The 12,001-nt window shown below is 42.9% G+C and overlaps 1 protein-coding gene across 2 annotated transcripts in view; it reads right to left on the minus strand.

Moving 5' to 3' along the window:
* Positions 1-12,001, minus strand: part of LOC139059611 (uncharacterized) — a 221,677-nt gene that overhangs the window by 103,133 nt on the left and 106,543 nt on the right. For both annotated transcript variants that reach the window (XM_070538028.1, XM_070538027.1), the window contains exon 2: positions 83-466. In XM_070538028.1, coding sequence (XP_070394129.1) covers positions 83-466 — 384 coding nt within the window. The remainder of the gene's footprint in view (positions 1-82; positions 467-12,001) is intronic.

Raw genomic sequence — 12,001 nt, forward strand, 5'->3', positions numbered from 1 at the left:
ATCACTTTTGTTATATTTGGCATTCTTATTTCAGCTTTACATGGTTTCGCTCGTTTTACGGGATGGAAGCTTGTCCACTCACCGGAGTGCCATCATAACCATAAACTCCAGCATGGACTGTTGGTTCTCCGCGACCGTGAACAGGACGTTCCACGAAGCGTTGAAATAGCCCGTTGTAAAGTTCACCCGGGTGGCCACGCTTGAAGGCCTGTTCTCCGCGAGGCAGGAGCTGTAGAAGGCGCGCAGCTTAAGTGCCGACGCTGACTGAGGCGCGTCATGGGTAATGGCGGCCGCCGAGGTATGCCGGCTGGCGCCGTGGGCTGCAGTAGCCTCTCTGCCCTGATGGGCGAGCACGAGCTCGCCGAGCACTGCCCGTGAAGCCTTGTGCACTGCGTCGGTGACTGCGTCCCGAGACCCGTTCCAGGAGCCGCACACGTATTCGTAGAAGTCGTCGCACGGCTCCCCCCTACAAGTCCGCAAGATAGCGGCATCGGTTGAAATGTCAAAACTACGGCAGCGATACGGCCCAGAACCAAGTGGGCTTAAATAAAATATCCTGTGATTAAATTACGTTAGGCAAAGATGAGAAATGAAGCCTGAAATGAGCTCTTATGGAAAATATCACCCATAGCGGCACTACATATATTGTCTTCTACCGCGAGCAATGGTAACATGAAGAGCGAGGTTCACCAGCTACGAATGGAAATCAACCAACTTGCCTTGTGTAATGATGATTTAGTAAAATCGATCTCGCCGCAACAACTTGCTGCTGCATGGCTTCGCTGCGACACCTGATAAAACCCATGAACCTCTGCTGTCAAAAAATTTCGGCGTGATTCAAAGAAAAACTTGAAATAGATTGCCAGAGTATTGAAAGGTGCCACAGGATTGGTCGAAGGCATGCCGATCGCCCACGGCCCATTATTAGTAAACTGCTCGGCTATCGCGAAAAGATAAACGTCCTTAACCACTGTCACAAACTCAAAGGTTCTGACTTCCGTATTTAAATTATGGGGTTTTACGTGCCAAAACTATTTTTTGATTATGAAACAGGCCATAGCGGAGGACTCCGGAAATTTCGACCACCTGCGGTTCTTCAACGTGCACCTAACCGCAAGTACACGGGTGTTTTTCGCATTCCACCCCCATCGGTATGCGGGCTGTGGCCGGGATTCGATCCCGCGACCTCGTGCTCAGCAGCCCAACACCATAGCCACTGAGCAACCACGCGGGTGACTTCCGTATTTGTGAGGATTTTTCAATGCACGTACGATTAATCAAAAAATAAGATAAGAAAATAAGACCTCTTTCGGGATAATGGCTGCATCGTTCACTTAAGCTTTGACCACGCAGTTATTGATGAAGTTAGGTACGATAGGAACAGTGATATTAACACCTTCACTAAAGTTCTTTCTCGCCCAATAAAAGCTCTTTCCAACGCCTCCACTATCATCTCCTGACGCCTCAGTAACCAACCACAAGAACCCCCACTCGTCTTAAATGTTAATGCTAGAAGGTTAGGTAACAAGTTTCCAAATTTTCTTTTGCTGATATCCGCCCATCCACAAGATATTGCTGGTGTAACAGAATCATGAGTGCGTGATGATATTTACGACTGGGAAAGAAGGCCTCCAGGTTTTACAGCTGTTAGAGCTGATCGGCGTCATGGAAAAGGAGGTGGCGTTGCATTATTCGTGCGATCTGACTCTAAATTTTCAATAGTCCCCTGCCCAACTGATACCAAATCAGTTTGCTGTCTTTTTCGGAAGCATTTCTATAGCACATGGTGTCATCTACTGCCCGCCGTCATCGAACATAACTCAGCTGCTCACCTTGATGACATTCATGCACAAGCTTATCTTGTCTTCTTCAAGACTGACCTGTGTTGGTGATTTTAACGCCCCCGGTATTTTATGGCCATCTTTATTACTCACCGGCTATGATGTGGAAATAAGCGAACCACACCCGCCGTGGTTGCTCAGTGGCTATGGTGTTGGGCTGCTGAGCACGAGGTCGCGGGATCGAATCCCGGCCACGGCGGCCACATTTCGATGGGGGCGAAATGCGAAAACACCCGTGTGCTTAGATTTAGGTGCACGTTAAAGAACCCCAGGTGGTCAAAATTTCCGGAGTCCTCCACTACGGCGTGCCTCATAATCAGAAAGTGGTTTTGGCACGTAAAACCCCAAATATTATTATTATTAAGCAAACCGCTGATAGATTTTTCATTATATTTTGCTTTAAAGCTAATTATTGAATCAAACACAAGAAGCGCTGAAGTTTTAGACTTAGTTTTGTTAGTCCCTGCCTTTTAGATAACTGTTTCGAATATGAAGTTAAAGATGATATTTCAGACCACAAAGCCCTTCTCTTATCTTTTTCCGTTCAGGTTGGTAACAATCGTTTTGTTTATTCCACTTCCCCTGATTTTTCATACGCCGACGATGCATCTATTGATCTTTTATGCGACTCTTTTGATGACCTCGAATGTCTCAGCGAATCCATTGATGACAACTTCTTGGTGGCTTTTTTTTTTTAAATATTGTGGCAAGCTGCATCCAACGCTTCGTCCCTATTAAAACAAAAATGAAAAATCCTAATATTCCCGGGATTTTACGTCAGATACTTCACCTGTAGCGTGGCGTAAGTAGGTTAAGGCGCTTAAAACAAAAGGGTGATCTCTTTAATATAGCCGAATTTAACGTAGCCAAGGCAGAACTTCGCCTCAAAATTAATTCATCAAAGAGCTTCTACTTCAGAGTTACATTACAAGGTCAAATAAGAAATCACCATATAAAATTTGGGCTTCGACCTTACTCAGCTCAGCCACCACAAATACATTTGTTATAATGTCCCTTCCAATGACCCATTACTTATGGCTACAGCATTCAACGAATATGTTCAGTCGGTATTCACAACTGATAAATTCGACTTACCTACCTTCATACATGCCTCACATTATTCAATTGGCGATATTATCGTGTCTCTCTAAGGTGTTCTGAACCTAATTTTGCGCTTAGAAAATGCTGTGGCCCTCATGGCATTAACAACGCTTTTCTTGTTTGATATTGTGCTTAAAGTAATCAATATTTGGCTGTAATTTTTCAAACGTCTTTATCTGGTTTGACAGTCCTTTTAGTCTGGAAATTGGCAAAAATTATTGCCTTGTATAAATCAGGCAACAAACAGTCACTATTAAACTATCGTCTGATTTCATTAATGTTTCAGTCATGTAAACTTCTTGAACACATAATAATTATGCATATTATGGAGTTTCTTGAAAATACCAATATTTTGAGTGAGGCTAGCATGGTTTTCGTCGCGGGTTTAGTACAATAACTCAGCTGGTAGATTTCTAACATGACATTTTACTCGCTCTCGACACTGGAAATCAATTACATGCCATCTTCATAGATTTTTCCAAGACAATACGACGCTGCTACACACTCAAAACTTCTCCATAAGCTTCGCGTAATAGTTATGATTCCTCCTTAGTTGACTGGATCACTAACTTTTTACATAACCGTTCCCCGTAGGCTTCGTTTCATTCCTCAAACTCGACTGTAGTAAATGTGACGTACGCAGCGCCCCAGGATTCAGTGCTGGGGCCACTTTTGTTCTTATTGTATATCAATGATTTGCCCATTCATATGTCTGCAGAAATACGCCTTTTTGCCGATGACTGCGTGCTGTATAACGTGATTAACACGGATGTTGAGCACCTTTCACTTAACGATTCCATTACGCAGGTTTGGAGGCGGTGCGATAAATGGCAAATGTACATAAACTTTGTAAAAACAGTCACATTATCTTTTAGTGAACACATTTCTGTTTCTTTGTTTAACTATTCGTTTAGGGGCTCTTCCCTTGAACTGGTGCCTGAATACAAGTACCTTGGCCTCATCTTCACACCTAACATGTCATGGTCTAGGCATATTGAATACACACATAAAATGGCTATCTAAGTCGCACCGTGCGAAAAGCTCGGCTTGAAACAAAATTGATATCATATAAATCGCTCATCCGACTCATTCTAGAATATGGCTGCGCCATCTGGGACCCTTATAAAGTATCTGACATTAACACTCTTGAATAAATTAAAGAAAGCAATCTGTTTCATATACCGCAGTTATGACTGGGACTTCTCACCCTCATCTCAGCTTTTTGCACTAGTTCTACAACTTCCGAGGCGCGATCCGAACGGCGTGATCGTGAATGCCTTAAGTCACGCATAATCTCGTTAGCACCCCACGCTGCTCATTAAGGAACAACTATCTGTCTCCTGATAAATTGAAACCTACCAGGAATAGCCACAAACTAAACCTTGCACCATTTCAACCGCGTACTAACATATTTAAGTATAGCTTCTTTCCTCGTACAATTGAAACCTATGCATAGAACTTACTACTAGGTGAAAATAGGTCACTGCCTTTAGAGGAAATTTTGTAGCAATTATCATAATTCATGCAGTGCTTATTACACTGATTGTATCTTTTATTTTGAATTTATCATGTTTCCTAAGGCGTTGAAGTTTATTTGTGGTGAAGAATATTTTGTTACATGCAAAGCACAAACCCACTCTTGCGATAGCCAAATTTTGCTGCAATATGTGTAAATAAATAAATAATAAATAAATATCTTGCTTGCTTGGCCCCGCAGTAATATCTTCAATCGGCAATTCAATGCATGAAAACGCCTAATTTTGATGCAGGCATACTACACCTGTGGCTTTCTTTCTAACTAGGATAACTATTTTCTTCGTTGGGTGCGTATAATAGATGGAATAATTTTAGGTGTGCAGTATAATAATCCGATGGGCGAACATGGACAATAAATTACTGCTTAGTTAATAATGAAAATGTTTTTAATTACTCCTTATTTAGTGGAATTTTATAGCATGTGTTGGTATTCCAGACTAGGAGCATTTTACTTACTATGCATCTTCCACTCATAAAAACTTCATTATCCTTGAAAAGTAATAGGTTATAAATATGAAACAAGTGCTTGCTGAAGGGCATTCAACATAATAAAAATTGTCGAAAACTTACGTACATGAATTTATAGGACACTGTTTTATTGTCACTTTTGATAATATGCTGTAGAACAAAAGCACAATTCTAAAGAAAGGGCTGATATGCCGAAGAAATCAAAATTAATATGAAAATAATTCTCAAAATTTGTTGATCAACCCTTAAGAGGAAGCTTTAGCTCGGGTGCGCCTATCTATATACATGTAAAAGGAGAATTCGTTATTCTCGGCAACCACTGCACCAAATTTGACGAGGTTTGTTGCATATAAAAGAAAAACTTAAGATCTAGTGACTGTTGGTTTCGAATTTTCGATTTAAGTCTTTATTTCTTTATTAAAAATGTGCCAAAATCGCGAATTTTCAAAAAAAGGAACTATCAAGTTTACAACTCGGTAACGCAGAAACGAAAAACGATAATACAATTCTGTGAATTGCATATAACAGTAAATCTAAAGCGGACAAAATTGATATGCTATACCCGAATCTCAAAAAATTTAGTAGTATGGAAATACAACTTTTGCAGAACCTTTTTAAGCAACGTAACAAATTCACGTAAGATATAAAATGACATGTCGAATTTGTCCGCTTTCAGTGGTCTAACGGATGCCGTTTACAGAACTGTGATATCTCTTTTTGATGCAGAGGTATGAATTTGTGAACTTCGCTCTTCTATTTTTTTCGAACTTCCGAATTCTTGAAAATTATTTTAACAAAATTAAGGACCTAAATCGAAATTCCGCTTCCAACGGTCACTAGAATTTAGCTTTCTCACTCAAGTGCAACGAATTTCATTAAAATCGGTCCAGGGGTTATCTCAGAAAAACGTTTTTGCGTTTTACATGTATTTGAATAGGCCGCGTCGGAGTTGGGCCCGAGCTAAAGCTTCCTCTTAAACCGTGCTTCAGGAGACATGTTGCAAATGTAAAATTTTGGCCTTTTAGCTCATAAGGACCGTACATCCGCGTATATTAAATTCTCAGGATAGAGACATGTAGATATGCATTTACAAATTGTTGAACTAAAAGTATTGTTGATCCAGTTATTTCTCTTCTGCAATGTACGAAAGAGCATTTCTTATTAAGCAAGTAGAACATGACTACATTGCAGCATCAGCTTCTACGGCGCTGATCTCAAGACTGGCGCTTAATTACAAATTCGTTGCTGGTGAATTTACTGCGAAATATTACTGGTTTCAATTCGTAACCTAAAATTCGCGCCTTCAGTTAATTAGCTAAAACGTTGAGTGATAAATTTTGATAACTAGTCGATGATATATTGTGATTTTTCGTGTAAGTTCTCTCCACATCATGTAGCTAGCCATTTCAAGAATGACAATGCCGTTGTTTGCCGCAGACATTCTTGTCTGAAATGGTTAACCGTAAAAACACACACACACACACACACACACACATCGCGTACGCTATATAAAAAACCATATATTTTAACCATACAATAACATGTATTCAGAAATTGTACCGTGACCTAATGCTTCTACTCTGTACGATTGCCATTAGAAAACAAAACCTACTGCAGAAACTGGCTTCCCTGATCAATTGCCTTCGCCTCTGTTCCCCATGCACTCTTAGATTCTTTTTTCGTATCAGCGCTGAAAACCACGGAAGCGCAAAAAGAAAGAGAACTAGACGAGCACTGTCTAACAACATTATTTGTTACAAAGAATGCATCAATTCAAACTCGTCCAGCTTTCCACCGTACGGCTACATTCTTGCACATCGGTATACCGATGTCGCCCGCCTTCTCTCCGGGTAAAGAAAGGCTAGCGACACGTAGAATTTTCATATGAAGATCATGTATTTTCTTTTTAGGGACTGGTAGCTCAAGGTGAAATGGGCGCAGATTGTTTATATTTTTTTAGAAAGCAGAAGTGTAAGAACAAAACGCTTATGTCCGCGATAAGGATACGCGTTCAGCCGAATTTGCGGTCGGGATAATTGATAAATCGTCATAGTGGAGCGATTGGGCGGCGCAAATTCACCCTCCATCATTAACGCACACACCCACAAACGCATTATCTCAATAACCCCCCTTCATGCACAGCGCTGTGTGAAAGCGGCGGGGGGGGGGGAGGCAGGAGATTTGTTCTCGAGTGTATGAGTGTGTGGGTGTGTGCGTCAATGAGGGAGGGCGAAATTGTGCACAATTACTTCACTATGAAGGATGTGCGTCACTGGTTCAAGAGCTAAAAATGTACATTCCAGGTGTTTGTTATCACATAATCTATCGTTGCGGCCGCTCGCGGACGCAGCAGGGTCAACTGCGCTCTGTCCTAAATGCTGCGGTTATAACATATCTTGGAGTGTATGACAAATACTACATTGTATGCTACACATACAGGTTTCGAAATCCAATGCGACAAGCAGAAGCAGTTCACTGAACGCAACGGCCAAGCGAAGCAGATGGTAGTTTCACGGAACTTGATGAAAAGCGCGTGTGGCTTTGCATGTGACTGCGTTTAAAGCGGATAAGCAGTGGGGGCTACGTCTAGGTGAACGGAATAGCCTCGAAGAGGGACGCTCGTGCTGGAAGATGCCGTGCGCATGCGCCTACTCTGTCTATTTTCCAGGCACATTCCGTGTAAAACATGGCGCTGATTGTTGTGTTTGCTGATGTTTCAGAGAGAACATAACAAAAAGATGAAATGTTGACATCCTTGCATGGTTGCTGCGGTGTGGCAAGTAGCTATTGCAGGCTGTTCCCCACGAAAGTGTGAAAGCATAAAAGCTGCTCACATATCAAGAAATAAGGCTTATGGCATACAAGTTTTAAGATTCCGCGGAAGTGCCAGATCATCGTAGTACAGCAAAAAGCAAGTCGTTCACGGGCCCTTGATGCGGTGTGCTAGAAGGGGGTAGCGTGTTATTCAGCGCCAAGAGCCATCCATTGCCTTAAGTAGACATGCGTGGAAACGGCGGCACTTTGAGAGGCGTTCACAAGCCCACGCGACAGCAACGCCGCCACCAACAACCCTTGCTCATAATCCTGCTGTTACCAGTTGTACTGCTTGCGCAGGACCTCGGTACGCTTCGAAGTTTGCGCTCTTTGCGTGTTATCTTGTAATTTAAGTAGTTTTAATGACGTATTCGTTTAAAATAAAGGCTTCCTCTTCCATGAGTTATTGCAGTTTGACTTATACACAGCGGTTGTCACCGCAATACAATGAGCAGCCTGCACTCTAACACCTCCTGAATTCTGAATTTATTTTAGCACATACATATGCTTAATTGCTCAGGTTATAGAATATGTGATTGACAATAATTAATAATTAAATAACTAAATCTTAGAAATCCTGGTCTCTATTACTCATATTAAATAAGCTTGAAATAATTATCTATCGCTCATTTTGTAAATACTTTTGCTGCATCGATTGGATTTTTCATCCTGTGAGTTTCAGAAATTAAGTAAGCAATGTCGTTACAAAATGTTCATGCATTATTCGAGCGGTATCTGCGCAGGCAAGATTAGGTATGCCTTGATACTATTTTAGAGTGCAGCACTTCGGTGCCCTTTTATGCGTTTCGCGTCGGTGTCGTTCCTCGGCGTAATCGAGCGAACGAGCACAGCGAACGATGAAAGAGCGAACGCAGAATATGGCGGCGAATGAAATGCAGTGAGAGCAAATAGAGCGCAAGGAGGAAAGCGGAGGAGGAGGGCGCAGAGGAAGCATGAGCAGCAAACGGGAGAAAGCCACATTGAAGCACCACCAGATGGCGCTCACGTCCATGCAACAGGGTAAAGGGGCGGTGCGGAGGGACCCTCAAGGTAGACGAGGGGAAGGTTGATAATGGAGAGGAAGAAGAGTCAATCGGCAAACACTGTGATGCGAGAAAATGGAGGATTTCCGCTTTCTAGGTAAGCTGGTGAAGTTGGTCCAGGAGCTCAAACATGAGCTAAATATGGAGAGTGGTGCACTGAAGGCGGGGGAAAAATACTTCAAGTAGCCGATAAAGCTGAGCAGGGCCGCCATCATTAACGACAATGGTCGTTACGAGGGAGAGCAGTTTCCCGACATGACAGGACAGGGAGTGTAAACAAAGATCGTGGAATGCGTGCAACATGGGGTGGGGGCTGCTGGAAAGAGCTGCACTTACCTTGAAGGGGCCGCAAATAAAAAGCGTGAACGCAGGGGTCAATGCCCCTTGTCCAGTCCGAATCACGCGGAAAATGACGACAAAGGGAAGCAGAGAGAGGCAACTGGAGTAGGAGAGAGTGAAGGGTGATCATCGGCGCCGATTCAAACTTGGCTAGGTGGTCAGAGGCAATTGTTTAGAGGCTGAAAGCAGACAGAAGGAGTGGGAGTGGCACGTTTCCAGGGCTGACTATGGTTGCCTACATGGAGCAAGCAAAGAAAAAGTTCGCGAAAAATGGCCACGTACGCAACCTTGCAGGTGGGCTAAATGACTTGCTAAACAGAAAAGGAGCAAAATTGAAACAGAGCCAGGCGAAGGAGGTAGACGACTTAAGCGAGACGTCCCCTCAGGTACAGAATGTGGTGCGCACTGGGCCAGAGGTGCCTTTTCCTGACATTAACATACAAGGAGCTGTTGTGGCTGCAAACTACGCTATATAGATAATGAGTCGAGAGAAAGGTTTGGAGGTTCTAGAAGTAAACAGGGAAGGGAGAAGGTGTGATTATTTTCGGTGAGACGGGATCCACTTCAATCCCAGACTTGGACAACAAGTGGGCTGATGACTTGCTGGTCCCGCAGTTGGTGTTATTGGGGGGCCAGGGTAGGTAGCACTGAAGAAGGTTCCCTAAGAGAAGCTCAACATACCATACAGTCAACAATAAAAGAATGAGGAAACAAGAAAATGAGTTCGCCGTGCAATAGGATACATAAGCACGCAGGGCGGCACAATACAGGAAAAGTGGTAGATATTGAGAAGCAAATAGAGAACCAATAGGAGTTAATGCGGTTACACTAATGTACCTTAGAGACCCGTAAGAGTTGCCAGTGGTTAAGAATTATATATGGCAAGGGTGCGATAGAACTAAATCGGAAAGAAAGGGAAATGGAGTCGGAACGCTCATCCATCAAGGAACCACTTGGCAAAGAGTAAATTCAACATGTCAAGACCATCCTTGTTTATCGTGAACGAGTGGAAAGAAAACTTCGCTGGGCCTAAAGTATTTATGGACAGGAAATAATTGCAGAGAGAAGAATCAAGAGTTAGTGGAATGCCCAAGTGCTGATATTAGGAGTTTCGGGAATGACACCGAAATTATTCTATTAGGTGACCTGAATTCCCCCAGGCAGTATCTAGATGGCTATACCGACCACAGTGGGAAGTCAACGCCAGATGTTTGCGAGCAACATAACCTCGTTATCAAGAATACAGGGATTAAGTATGATGGCAGACCACGTGGGAAATGGAACGCGCAATCGACCATTCGTTACTGTCTGATTGCAGAAGAAATTTGTGATAAGTTGAGAGATATGGTAATTAACTGGGAAGGATATAGCAGCATAGGGAGAGACCACAAAGGCGTCATTTTTAAAATGGGATATGTAGTAGGAAAAGAGAGCAAGGAGTGAAGAACCGCCGGCCTAATTTCAACGCTGAACATATGACAAGTATAGTAACAAGAGTAGAGCAATAACTTCGAAAAGGGGCCAAGCAAGGTGTGGTTACATGTGACCTTCTAAGTGGCATCATCATCATCATCAGCCTGATTACGCCCACTGCAGGGCAAAGACCTCTCCCATACTTCTCCAACTACCCCGGTCACGTACTAATTGTGGCCATGTTGTCCCTGCAAACTCCTTAATCTCATCCGCCCACCTAACTCTCTGCCGCCCCCTGCAACGCTTCCCTTCCCTTACAATCCAGTACGTAACTCTTATTGACCATCGGTTATCTTCGCTCCTCATTACATGTCCTGCCCATGCCCATTTCGTTTTCTTGATTTCAACTAAGATGTCATTAACTCGCGTCTGTTTCCTCACCCAATCTGCTCTTTTCTTATCCCTTCACGTTACACCCCTCATTCTTCTTTCCATAGCTTTTTGCTTCGTCATCAATTTAAGTCGAACCCTTTTCGTAAGGTTCCAGGTTTCTGCCCCGTACGTGAGTACTGGCAAGACGCAGCTGTTATACACTTTTCTCTTGAGGGATAACGGCAACCTGCTGTTCATGATCTGAGAATGCCTGCCAAAGGCACCCTAGCTCATTCTTATTCTTCTGATTATTTCAGTCTCATGATCCAGATCTGCGATCACTACATGTCCTAGGTAGATGTATTCCCTTACCACTTCCAGTGCCTCCCTACCTATAGTACACTGCTGTTATCTTCCGAGACTGTTAAACATTACTTTAGTTTTCTTAATTTTAGACCCACCCTTCTGCTCTGCCTCTCCAGGTCAGTGAGCATGCATTGCAGTTGGTCCCCTGAGTTACTAAGCAAGGCAATATCATCAGCGAATCGCAAGCTACTAAGGTATTCTCCATTAACTCTAATCCCCAATTTTTCCCAATCCAAGTTTCTCAATACATCCTGTAAACACACTGTGAATAGCATTGGAGACATATATCTCCCTGCCTGACTCCTTTCCTTATTGATATTTTGTTGCTTTCATTATGGAGGACTACGGTGGCTGTGGAGGCACTATAGATATCATTCAGCATTTTTACATACTGAATGCAGGTTACAATGCTGATCAAATGCAGTCTACACCCTGACTCCGTAATGCCTCCATGACTGCTGAGGTTTCGACTGAACCAAACGCTTTCTCGAAATCAATGAAAGCTATATATAAGGGTTGGTTATATTCCGCACACTTCTCTATCATCTGATTGATAGTGTGAATATGGTCTATTGTTGAGTAGCCTTTGCGGAATGTTGCCTGGTCCTTTGGTTGACAGAAGTGTAAGGTGTTCCTGATTCTACTTGCGATTACCTTAGTAAATACTTTGTATGTAACGGACAGTAAGCTGATTGGTCTATAATTTTT

The sequence above is a fragment of the Dermacentor albipictus genome, chromosome 4 (assembly GCF_038994185.2).
Source record: "Dermacentor albipictus isolate Rhodes 1998 colony chromosome 4, USDA_Dalb.pri_finalv2, whole genome shotgun sequence".
NCBI lineage: Eukaryota > Metazoa > Arthropoda > Arachnida > Ixodida > Ixodidae > Dermacentor > Dermacentor albipictus.